This window comes from Conger conger, chromosome 7 (assembly GCF_963514075.1).
Source record: "Conger conger chromosome 7, fConCon1.1, whole genome shotgun sequence".
NCBI lineage: Eukaryota > Metazoa > Chordata > Actinopteri > Anguilliformes > Congridae > Conger > Conger conger.
This window is the reverse complement of record NC_083766.1, coordinates 28,119,403-28,131,837: the sequence shown is the minus strand read 5'-3', so window position 1 is coordinate 28,131,837 and position 12,435 is coordinate 28,119,403. Positions and strand designations below refer to the sequence as shown.

The following is a 12,435-nucleotide window of genomic DNA, read 5'->3' as shown; positions in this document are numbered from 1 at the left end:
GATGCACATTTCCAGAATTTTAAAGAATCCCAAAAACTTCTATCCTGTCATTAAAATGTTCTTATTGTTATAAAAGGCATTTTAAACGGGCCAGGTTTCGGCTGGCCTATTGATCTCTGTGTGCCAGCATCCAGCACCAAGGGTGACCATCTGGCTCTGACAGTGAGTGCGTTCTCAGCCTCCAGGCCAGCAGCACACACACATTCTGCTCGTGTGAAGTTCACTGGCAGGGACAGTACTGATACCGAAATAGACTTTCCAGTTTTGGCCCAGTTTTGTGTCTGGCATTGACATGCTGTGTGCTTCTGCTTCCTGACTGTGCAAAGTTGGGCTCCACCCGTTGGCTCTCTGCACGACACATTTTTGTCTGCAGTCCCTCTACTCCCCACAGAGATGGAAAGACAATGCTGAGGAAACGGCAACACCAGAGAACACCCCTTCAGGGTTGCAGTAGTTGTGTTGGTAGTGAGGTTTGTGTTCTCGGGTGACATGTTCTTTGTTCCATGGGAAAATCCACCTGTAGTGGTAATTTAAGGCTTTCATTTTATTTGTAGGGGACCAATGGAATTAAAGTGTTAAACGCTGATCATAAATCACCAATGGCAAACGCTGGTTTTGTAAAAAAAAAGATATAAATTAAAAAAACGGGTAATTTGTGAATGTTTTTCTTCTTTCCCTATTTTCTGGATCAGAATCACCCAATATCGATTTAGCCCATCTTGAAAACCAAATGGAAAAACATTCAAACTGAAATGATTCGGGATTGCATAATGCATCCTTTATTTTATTCACCTTTTTTCTATGTGCACAAATATCAGCAGTTGTATTGGCAGGTAGCGTAGTGGTTAAGGTACATGACTGGGACCCAGAAGGTCAGCGGTTTGATCCCCGGTGTAGCCTCAATAAGGTCTGCACAGCCATTGAGCCCCTGAGCAAGGCCCTTAACCCTCCATTGCTCCACGGGAGGATTGTCTCCTGTTTAGTCTAATCAACTGTACATCACTCTGGATGAGAGCATCTGCCAAATGCCATTAATGTAATATAAAAACAGAATACATTAATCTCTTTTACTTTTGTCATAATTTGCACAGATAAAAATGACCTAAAGCCTCATTTATTTTTCAGTATCATTTTTACTGATAACATCTCAATTTGATCAATTGTCCCAGAACACTTAACAGACTGCATTCCACATACATCAAGAAATTTCTATAGAAATCAGTGTTCCCATTAGAAAGCCTTACACATTGAAAGATAAAGAACAAATTGCCCAAGGGAGGGTTAATACAGGAAAACACATGGCTGAGCATGACCTAAAGCTGATGGGAAACTAGAGTACTTGGCTGAATTTCCGCTCAGATATCAAGAACGATGTTCTGTGTTCAAGTCCCAGCCAGCCCAGATCCTCTCTGTTAAAAGTCTGCATGTTCGCCTGTATGGGTTTGTGCGTTTCCTCTGGGCACTCCAGTTTTCTCCTACAGTCCAAAGACATGCAGGTTGCAGGGGAACTGGAGACACTAAAATGGATGTAGGTGCGAGAGTGTGTGTGTGTGTGTGCGTGTGTGTTCACCCTGCGATGGACTAACGCCCTGTTCAAGGGTTGTTCACAGACAGACAGCGCCCGTTAGGCACAGACGGTCCTGTGGGGTGCGGGTGGAAGAGCAGGCAGTAGCGCCAGGGGGATGTCTATGGTCCAGATGTCCTTGTGCCCACGGGCATACATGGGCTCCTTCAGCCAGCGTGGGAAGGACAGCCGGGTCAGGTGCTTCTCCTCCAGCCCAGTCAGCAGAGCTGCCGCCTCCAGTGCCAGCATCTCCTCCCTGGGAAGGCTGTCAGGATAGACCCAGGTCTCTCCCACCTCCACCAGGCCTGCAAAACACAGGATGCCCACCATGATAACAAAGCCCACCATGGCCTGGAATTAAGAATGGGAAGGAGGGCCTTTCCTTACTCACAATCTGTGGTCTTTGCATGTGCCTTTAGTGTAGTTTTCTAAAATGGCATTGCAAGTGGTTTGGGGGAGGTTTGAATGAAAAGTCTCACAACAAGACCAGTTACCTGCCACAACTCCTCGGCCGAACCTCTCGCCGGAATCCAGCAGATCATCTATTTGGGTACAAGTCATTCCCTGCCGGCACGTGAGCACCTCTCTCCATTCGCTTCCCTCCCAGTCCTTCTGCGCAATGTGCACGGCAAGGGTGCAGTTCTCAAATTCTGACAGCAGAGGCCGCCAACGCGTCTCAATAGTTTTGAGGCCGTTCAAAACCAAGCCGGCGTACGGCTGTCTGAACGATAAGCATCCTACCTGTAAACTCATGGCTACTTAATCAAGCTCGTAACCTGTGTTCACTGCATTTCTATATCCGTCTATAATGAATTGGTATACGTTAGCTAATAGAAACGCAAATAACCCTATTCCTCTGTTGAAAGAAAATCTCTAATGCCAGCATAACATGTTATGAATTGCAAAGATAGAAAGCGAGCCTGTAAACGTCACTAATCTTGCAGAAAGTACTTGGCGATTACGTCACCCTTGATATACAAATACTACTTTGCAGTCTAACCTACGTATAGATAGCACGTAATTTACAAGTAGATACACAGACTGCTTGTAACGAAGATAGTTGGTTTACTAGCTAGTCAGTGAATATTACCAAATAGAGAACGGCCCCTTCTAACTTGATAGCGGTGGATTATCTTGTGAACAAGAAGCACGAAACTTCACCATTGCAAGTCCAGAAATATAAACTCAACAGCACTGTCAAAAAAAAAAATATCCACGCAGGCTCACGAGAAACCATAGATATAACTACGAATAGTTGCAAAATACTTATGGATCCGGGCACAGTGACACCTAGCGGTAGAAGAAAGTAACAGTCTTTTTTTTTAAGCATAGCAAATATTATACAATATTATGTCAGCTGAATAATGACCGAATAATCGATTAAACTACTACTACTATGTACGGCACTTTAGTTTAAGAGCACATGAAACACACCAAGCATCGTCTGCAAAATACTGTGGGGGAATAACGTTCTTACAAGCAAATACTTGTATATACTTTTATTGTTATTAGGTTTCAGAAACAGAAACATACTAAAACGTCATATTTATAATATACATTTATGTTTAATGTATGTCATAACAGACATATACTGTATATATTCTACTTTGACTGTACATAGTAAATAACAGGAAACAAACTTTGCAAGCTCTGGAAATACCACAGTAAAAATTGGTCCAACCCAGAGAGCAGCGTTTATGTACACGCGTGCCACGTGTGTTTCCTCTCAGTCCAGCTGAGAGCGCGCTTGGAGTACAGCTTGAAGAATGTTAAAATGGGAATACAGACTCATTTCAATTTTTTGTTGAAACTGCATGATTTCAAATAAATCCCAGACGTCCAAAAATGTCAACGTATGAACAAATCAGTCCGGTCAGAATGTTCATGTGCAACAAGTAAACAACTCCTTTCACCAATTTAGCCCCTCATATCACCCTTGTAACACTTTGGGGCTTCGGAATACCATAAAAACAAGTACAAATACTTGTAAAAGAAGAATGCGGATAATAATGTTGGGTTGTGATAAATGAAGAGCAAAGGGACAACGCACAGCAAGTTTAAGGTGCTCATATGTGCCAAATAAATATTGTGCTTCCATTGTATTCAACAGCCGAATGAGCCCAAAGGTAAACACCAATAATGACTGGCACAACTTGAAAGAAGTTGGGGAGTGGGGGTGGTAAACACAACCTACAGAATTACAATATAAACCAAACTCAACTGCAAGTTGGCTGATAGGGGAGGTTACAAATAAAGATAATGTCAGCAAGTAAAAACAATGAAGAATATGAACATGAGGTGCACTCTGAAATAAGTGAGGATACCAGCTTTTCCACCCGCCAGGTTTCACTGCCATGAATACTCAATGATTTACAGCTGCAACTTTAAACCTCTGCACCTAAACTCATAGCCCTTTAACATTACAACTGCGAGTTAAAACCCTCCAATGAATACAAGCAGAAAGGAAAAGTGGTCTGTGGAATAAACCTTTTCAGTTTGGTTGTGGTGCATCCTCGATCGGTACCAAAAAAGCAGACTCCTTTCCTTCAGTGCAGCTGCCGCAAGGTAGAGACAGACACACATACACAAATGTACAATCTTTCTCCGTCTCTCCCTCTCCCCCCCCCCCCCCCCCCACACACACACACACACACACACACATCACTGTCACGTTCTCTCACACACCATCACTCCAACACACCACACACACGCAGACCTCTGCCCCATCATCCCATTGGTTCACTTCCCCCTCCAGTTGGCAGAATCTCCTCACTCCTTAAAAAGTAAAGATAAGACCTTTACATTTTTTTTTTTTTTTACAAATAAATATGAGCAAGGGAGAGCCAGAAGGCAGGCAGAGGCACCCACTGATGACACCGCTAGATGGCGTTTTCAATAAGTCACTTCAGATTCAGTGCCACTGTCAGAGCGAGGGGAGGGGCTAGGATAGCACAGGTCCCTGGGATAATGTAGAGAGTGAGGTCAATGGGCAGCCCGCAGGCTCCTCCCCCTAGTTCAGAGAACATTTGGTCCAGACAGACGGAGCTCTAGTCCGGCATGTCGATGCACAGCTTGGGGGGAGGCACAAAATATTTGCCAGGGCTCTGTGTGATCACCACGCCGGTCTTCTTGCGAAACATGGGGGCGATCTTGGGTGGCTCGGGCAGAGGCATCTCCTCGGACACCTCGGGGTCCTCGTGGTGCAGGTCGTAGGAGATGTTTCCGTACTCCCGCAGGAATGGGAAGAGCTCCAGCAGGAAGTGGCAGAAATCCTTCCGTATGCCGAACCACCCTGCAGGACAGGTGAAAATGTTTATGCTCTAAAATCATTCCTCAAATATTCAGCCAAAACAATCAGAAAGGGGGGAGTGCGGGACAATTCAAAACAATATTGGACCGCAGCTTCACAGATTTCATGTCAGTGCAATTTTTGAGGGGCTTCTTACAAGACCAAATAAACATGACAAATCCAATCAGTGACAATGAGGTCCAAATAGATGTTGAATGAGTCAAACTCATACAAACAGGCAAACAGTGCCAAATTGTTTGGTGAAATTTGGAGTAAATATCTAACAGATTTTCTGCATTAAAAATGTAAACTAGCATGAGAAGATTGTTAAAAAGTGAAATGGCGGATTTCACACGCAGTCATAGCCTGGGGCTCACAGTGGTTGCATCCTTTCTGGCCGAAGGTGGTGCCCGTGAGGGTCAGCAGGGACACCCACAGTGGGACGAACACGGGCACATAGCTGAAGCTGTTGTGCCCATCAAGCTTATGGACCAGGAGGATCTGGAGGAACAAAACAGAAACGCTGTCCTTCAGACAGCCTTTCCTCGATTGCACACAACCTGCAATTCTGCAAAAGTGAAATCCTCTGCCTAACAAGAATGCTACTGCTGGTACAGGGGGGAACTCTATCCTACACTGACCAATGCGCCTCATCCCTGCCTTCCTGACTCCACCCACTTTTCTCTCGCTTCCCAACTCCTCCCACTCCCCAGTGCCTTAACTCCTCTCTCCCTCTGACATCTAAATTCACACCTCGAAGGTGAGCAGGGGCACCACGATGGTCATCCAGCTGATCGCCATGGTGATGTGCGTGCGGCGTTGCTCGGCGATGACGTCCATGGAGCGCAGGAAGAGCACGGACCACACAATGTAGTACAGCACCACCAGACAGAGGAATGACATCAGAATCCAGAGCGGCACACACACGACCTGTAGGGAATCCGCCAGCCAATCAGCAGCTGTACGCTAGGAGGAGGCCTCGACCACCGCCAGTCCAGTCCAATCGGTAACATCCTGGTTACAAACCCGGCTCCTTAACCGTAAAGGGTGAGGCAAACAGCGGCACTACAAGTAAAGTGAGTTACTCTTCACACCTTTTCATAGCTGCATTTCAACTCCATCATATGGCTGGCCTCCAGCATCTCTCACAGCAAGCACCATTTTGGATGGCAATAACAGTTGGTCAGCTCCATTTTAACTGAGCAAACCCTAATCCAGAGAAACTTACAGAGAAATGTATGCATATATGGTTGGCCAATGAGCAGCGGCATACCAAATCATTAGTGTCACAACTGAAAACAGTAGTCACTACGTAAACCGACACATGTCCCAAAGTAGCAAACGTGTATGAGGAAGTAGTGTTAAAAGAGCATACTGATAGCTACTGTAGCTGATCTGTTGTTACTTCTACAAATGTCACAGTAGATTTATTCATTATTTATTCTCTCCCAAATAAACAATGAATAAGAAGCCAGGTGGTGGTGCTTGGGGTGGTTGGAACAGACCAGGCAAAAGGCCATATGGAGGCTCATCATTTCCACTGGTGCCTTGAGACAAGCAAGCAGGGAGAGTTACCAGCTGAATTATATATTTGCGACCATCTATTTCCCTGCTGATTTTGCACAGTTACAGTTTGTCCTTGTCCTTCCATACCCCGAAGGCACAAGTGTTGTTGCAACAACCATATATTTTAAAACTCTCCTCCTCACACCCTCAGTCATGAGGTTGGAGAAGAAATGAGAGAATAGAGGCTTTGTTACAAGACAGCAAAGATTTAAAGATTTCCACATGCTGCAAGTCAACAGTTCTGCATTACCACTTGAAAACACCGGACCAATGTAGCCGGCTATGTTGCAACTTCATTAGATTTAGGTTCTAAATTAGAACCAGTTCTCAACCAAAGTAATTTGTTAAATCAAAGTCCAACATGGCTGACCAGAAAGGGACACTGGTGCTTGTGCTACTCAAGGCCGACTGAGGACCAGTCAGAACACAACAAAGAGGGTTGCCGGGGACACGGGTGATGGCTGTCCAATCGCGGGGCATCACTGGTGACAGAAGGGTGTTACCGGGGGCACTCTCACCAGCCAGGGCCAGTTGATGATGTTGTCCAGCCGCAGGGCGATGAAAATGAACTGCAGGATGTTAACAGAGCAGAGAATCTCCAGCTGGGGGATTTAAAAATGTAAAAATCACAATTACTGGGAAGCAGAGGAGAAAATGGACAGTGGAAATCAGACTAACAGCAAGCAGCAATAAACAGATCCAATTGTGCAAAATGTCAGATGGCAAAATGCAGTACAGATTTGCCACTTGGCAGACAGAGGATTAAAGTCTGCATCAGACAGGCATAGTTTTTCATTGATAGTGACAAAAAGACCACAGATAGCTGGTGGTTGTGTTGGGAGATAAAAAATGTTTCAACACACCTAACTTCCAAGCAGGAAGAGGATACAAAACAGGCCACATTTACATGCAGACTGCAGAATAAAAAAATGTGGATTGTCTTTTTCAAATCCCGAGAAGCTACATTTCAGGATTTAATCAAGTGCAAATGGTGAGATCTAATCAGAAAGCCCTCGAAAACCTGGGGAGAGCGGGGTCAGGGGGCGAGGCCCACCTCCAGGGAGCGGTCGTGTCGGAAGCCCCAGACGCAGGCTGCCACGGAGACAGGCGAGACGAAGAACAGGGGCATGAACACCAGGAGCCAGACGTGCGTTCCCCTCTCGATGCGGTCGCACACCAGCACCTCGAACATCAGCAGCAGGAGGTGGATCCCCACGGCGATCAGCATGGCCTTGAACTCCACACACGTCTCCCCCTCGGCCCTGCTCAAGAACGGCAGAAACGCGTCCGCACAGGGTGAAAACTTCCACTTCAAACCCACTCCCACTCAAAAATCAAACCTTAACAGTCTACCCTAACATTTTACATTAGTTGCATTAGTTATTTATCTGACGCTTTTATCCAAAGCGACTTACAGTAGATTAGACTAAGCAGAGGCCAATCCCCCCTCCAGTATTGTGCGGTTAGGGGCCCAACAGCTGCACAGATGTTATTGTGGCTACACTGGAGCTCATTCACAGCAATGCCCTTTTAATCCCCTCCCTCCCAGTAGTCTAAGCTGCATGTTTTTGGATTGCATGAGGAAACAGAGTACCTGGAGGAGAGAACACAGGGAGAACATGCACTCAACTCCACACAGAAAGAACTCAGGACGTCCTTGCGGTGAGGTGGCAGTGCTATCCACAGCACCACCGTGCCACCATGTGGCAAAATGCAATTTTGCAGCTGAAAACGTGGTCCACCGATAGAAGGCATTTGCTTTTATGTAAACAGCAGCATTAACAGGATAAAATTAAACCACTAAATGAGTCACAAAATACCACTCACATAAATCAACTCACTCAGAACCCTGCAGTGTTGAAAACTGATTGATTCTTCCAGTAAATAAGCAACACTACTACTGATAACACTCCTGTATCTTAAAGGGAATGCTTTGTCACTGACTGTACATTTGCACTATCACTGCAGCCAATAGTACTCCACACCTGCCAACCCCAGACTCTGCACAGCAACAAATCACTTCATTCAGGGAATGGATATATGGCCATTATTGTTCAGAATTTAGCAGCATCTTGTTTTTCTGCGTTTATTTCAACTCAATACAAACAAAAGATGAAAGTGTAAATAACTAGATAAATAGTATTTTGGAGATGCTGGAAGGTGCATTTCCGTCGCTAATTAGCAAAGCTAACGTTGCTTCCGTCCGCAGCCATTCATAGAGATAGCACAGTTATCATGCTAATATATTGGCTAGACTAATGTTATTGTACTGGACTCACAGGGATGAAATTAGTATCGGCCTTATCGTAAGGGTAAGATTAATTAATTTCTCAAAATGGCTTTAAGGCGGAACTGACCTGTACTGTGGGTTGTGGGCCCACACCCCTGTGCCCACAGAAGCTCCAATAATAACCAGGAGCTTCCAGAGCCACACAGGGGTGAACACGGCCCAGTAGCTCCACTGAATGACGCCATCCAGCCGCAGCGACAACAGCAAAGAGAACAGCAACAGGCAGGCGTAGATGAGGAATTTACTGAAGAGGCAAAGTTTGCGTCAATCAACCAATCATCTGATCTGACAGCTCATACAAAATTCCAAAAATTACATTTGGGAGCCAGCTTAAAAACGGATTGCCGGAGGTTGTTCAGAGCAAACGGCTTCTTTAAAAAAAAGGTTAATTTAATTAGCGTTTCCCATTTCCCAATAATGTATTTTTGTTTGCATTGATTATTGAAATGTCCTCGCTAGCCATCCGTAAAATCTAAGCATTTATTTTAAACTGCATCGTTATGTTAGCTAGCCAACTAAAATTACATGGTACTACTTACAGTAACGTTAACGTCAGCTGCATTCAGAAAGCTATCATTGCGATAGATAACGTTAACTTAATGTTTGTTTTGGCCAAAGGTACACAAGTGCATTGGCCCTCACAGGCTGCAAGAGAAAGGGAAATCGTTTATCCCCGGATCAGGTTTGAGAAACACAGTTTGTCTGTGTTACTGCTAGCCACTGTTTGCTAAAGAATATTACTCAGAAGCAAAGTTGGCCAATGACACTTTGCCCAATTCGCCCAAATTATCCATCCAACACAACAAGGGATCTTCTAGTGGTAAATATAGCACTGACAGTCGTGTCAGTGGAATTAGCAAGTGTGTGAGCTTTGTTATGCTACCAAACTATGAGGAACTGGTCTATTTTTACCGATCAGTCTGTGTTAGCTAGTTAAGTTATTAAACTGATAATAATGTTACCACATGAATCATTATAAGTTACAGTGAGCTAACTCACAAAACTGCAGTCCTCTTGACAGCAGAAGATAGATAGTTAATAATAGCTTAAGTTTGCTACCCATGTACAACTACCAAGTCTGTAAATTACTGGAATAGGCTAGCTAGCCTGCTATATATTTTAGCCAGGTTAGTCAACTTACGTTCATTGATATTTGGCCGTTTGACTAGCAGCTATGGGTGGGCCAAAATTGCTAGATCGCTAGCTAATATTAGATAAATTGCTGGCAAAGAAACGTATTCGTCAAACTGAAACTCAAATAGTCTACGATGTTATTTGTTACCTAGGCGTGACCTGGCGTTCAAAAGCCAAACAGCTAAAGTTGCTCATTCTGGACACACATACCAACAAGCTAACATTACATTTGTTAGCTTGTACTATATTATAGCTAGCTATCTTCAGTTCAACTTCTCAACTCAAGCTTCCTTGTTATGCTACCAATGTACTGTGGAAGCCTTACGTTATCATTGGTAAGCTGAAAATATTGCGGTAAAAACTGATCAACCTCACATATTCAGCAATAAATGTAATATACCCTGTTAACCCAAGCACTCACTTTACACTGACAGAATAATGAGCTATAAGCAGTTAGCTATCCAAGTGATTTAGCTAGTGAACGTTGTATTTAGCTAGCTTCCAGCTAACAGGGCCTGCCTGTGTGAAACTGTAGCTCTAGCTAACTTTAGCTAAACAATGAATGTTTCTTAGACGGTCCTCACATTTTCCGGGCGAACGATATTCCTTTCTTACCTTGGATTAAAATCTTGAAAGAATCCACGAATATTCATGGTTTTAAAATTATTCTCTTACATTTCTTTTGTCGTAATCATTATCACACAAACTGCCCTGCAGCTTCGCTAGCCTAAATCGGTCCTGCCCCCTGCCTTCCCGTCCATGAGCAAGGCTCCACCTCTAACCTGACCTGTTACTTCCGCTAGAGGGCAGTGTTTATCAACGCTAACCGGCTGCTCAGCTATTTGGGTTGCCCAGTCTCTCATGATAAATTTGTACAATCTATGGGTGATACTCGTGCATTAAGCATTTTCCACTCTTTCTGGAGTCGCACCCATTAGAAATTCCACACCAGACTCGTCGGCCAAATTTGAGGAGTCATGCATTAGTGGCAGGGGGCTGGTCATGTATCCATGACCAGCCCCCTGGTCACCCCCCTGCTCCGCAACCTCCACTGGCTGCCTGTTATGGCCCAACTTTGGTGCTCGCATACCAGGCAGTTAAACGATCAGCCCCTGTATATATTCAATCCCTTATCAAGACCTATACACCAACAAGACCCCTCCGTTCTGCCACTTCATGCCGTCTGGCGCCTCCCCCTCGCCACACCTGCACTTCACGCTCACGACTGCTGTCTGTCCTGGTCCCACGGTGGTGGAATGACCTCCCGGTGGATGTCAGAACGGCAGAGTCTCTGACCTCCTTCAAGCGCAGACTGAAGACCCATCTCTTCAGGCTACACCTTTCCCTCCCCAACTCACCACCATGATTAGCCTTAGACTGTAATGGCACTTATGTATAGATTGTATAGATATTGTTACTTGTACAGGTATTGTTGTTTTTTATTGGCTATTGTATTGTTATATTCTAGCTGCCAACTGTGGTATGCTAGTTTGAAAGTTGATTGTACTCTTCAAGGGTTCTGATTTTCTGTATGTTTACACTCGGACTCGGAACTGTACTGTCCTCTGAGGTCCTCTTTGCACTTGTTCTTGTGTTTGATTTGCACTTTGTTGTATGTCGCTCTGGATAAGAGCGTCTGCTAAATGCCATGTAATGTAATGTAATAATGTAATGTATCAGCACTGAGTTTCTCAGGAATCTGAGTTTGTCTGAATGGTACAGACATGTCTCACCTGTAGCTGTCAGGGCTGGTGAAAAACTTGAGCCAGAGGCACACTTGAAAACCATTTGTCCAGTGAGCACCGCCCAACTACTGCAAGTACCAGATATATTATCCTCTGTCAGTGTATTTGCATTTGCATATTAGGGACTGGGGCATGGCATGTTGGAAGGTATTTATCCTTTGGCATCAGCTTGATTTGACAGCATAGGTGCTCAGAAGACAGCTTTAAAAAGGGTGCACGGCCGGGCACATGGTATACAATTACAGTTCAACTGTCCTAAATTAAATATAATATATATATATACAGTCAGGTCCATAAATATTGGGACATCGACACAATTCTCATCTTTTTGGCTCTATACACCACCACAATGGATTTGAAATGAAATTAACAAGATGTGCTTTAACTGCAGCTTTAATGTGAGGGTATTTACATCCAAATCAGGTGAACGGTGTAGGAATTACAACAGTTTGTATATGTGCCTCCCACTTTTTAAGGGACCAAAAGTAATGGGACAAACTAACAATCATAAATCAAACTTTCACTTTTTAATACTTGGTTGCAAATCCTTTGCAGTCAATTACAGCCTGAAGTCTGGAACGCATAGACATCACCAGAATCTGGGTTTCATCCCTGGTGATGCTCTGCCAGGCCTCTACTGCAACTGTCTTCAGTTCCTGCTTGTTCTTGGGGCATTTTCCCTTCAGTTTTGTTTTCAGCAAGTGAAATGCATGTTCAATCGGATTCAGGTCAGGTGATTGACTTGGCCATTGCATAACATTCCACTTCTTTGCCTTAAAAAACTCTTTGGTTGCTTTCGCAGTATGCTTCGGGTCATTGTCCATCTGCACTGTGAAGCACCATTCAA

The 12,435-nt window shown here is 44.4% G+C and overlaps 2 protein-coding genes across 2 annotated transcripts; both read right to left on the bottom strand.

The window, feature by feature from the left end:
* Positions 1–1,098: 1,098 nt before the first annotated feature.
* zgc:110222 (uncharacterized protein LOC550336 homolog) lies at positions 1,099–2,787 on the bottom strand. Its single transcript, XM_061247591.1, has 2 exons — positions 2,059–2,787; positions 1,099–1,869 (listed from the first exon to the last, which is right to left on the bottom strand). The coding sequence occupies exons 1-2, from the start codon at positions 2,315–2,317 to the stop codon at positions 1,625–1,627; spliced, it is 504 nt and encodes a 167-aa protein (XP_061103575.1). The 5' UTR covers positions 2,318–2,787; the 3' UTR covers positions 1,099–1,624.
* A 1,418-nt stretch (positions 2,788–4,205) lies between these two features.
* Positions 4,206–10,613, bottom strand: LOC133132248 (transmembrane protein 185A-like). Its single transcript, XM_061247578.1, has 7 exons — positions 10,459–10,613; positions 8,777–8,953; positions 7,474–7,681; positions 6,938–7,021; positions 5,607–5,783; positions 5,231–5,354; positions 4,206–4,856 (listed from the first exon to the last, which is right to left on the bottom strand). Exons 1-7 carry the CDS (start codon positions 10,494–10,496, stop codon positions 4,612–4,614), a joined length of 1,053 nt encoding a protein of 350 aa, XP_061103562.1. The 5' UTR covers positions 10,497–10,613; the 3' UTR covers positions 4,206–4,611.
* Positions 10,614–12,435: the final 1,822 nt, after the last annotated feature.

Excerpts from the sequence above, each read along its gene's own strand:
- LOC133132248 (XM_061247578.1), bottom strand. The coding sequence starts at position 10,496 with ATGAATATTCGTGGATTCTTTCAAGATTTTAATCCAAG. Across the intron at positions 5,784-6,937 it reads TCATCAACTGGCCCTGGCTG|GTCGTGTGTGTGCCGCTCTG; the intron begins GTGAGAGTGCCC and ends GATTCCCTACAG. Across the intron at positions 4,857-5,230 it reads CCAGAAAGGATGCAACCACT|GGTGGTTCGGCATACGGAAG; the intron begins GTGAGCCCCAGG and ends CCTGTCCTGCAG.
- zgc:110222 (XM_061247591.1), bottom strand. The coding sequence starts at position 2,317 with ATGAGTTTACAGGTAGGATGCTTATCGTTCAGACAGCCGTACGCCGGC. Across the intron at positions 1,870-2,058 it reads CGGCCGAGGAGTTGTGGCAG|GCCTGGTGGAGGTGGGAGAG; the intron begins GTAACTGGTCTT and ends TGTGTTTTGCAG.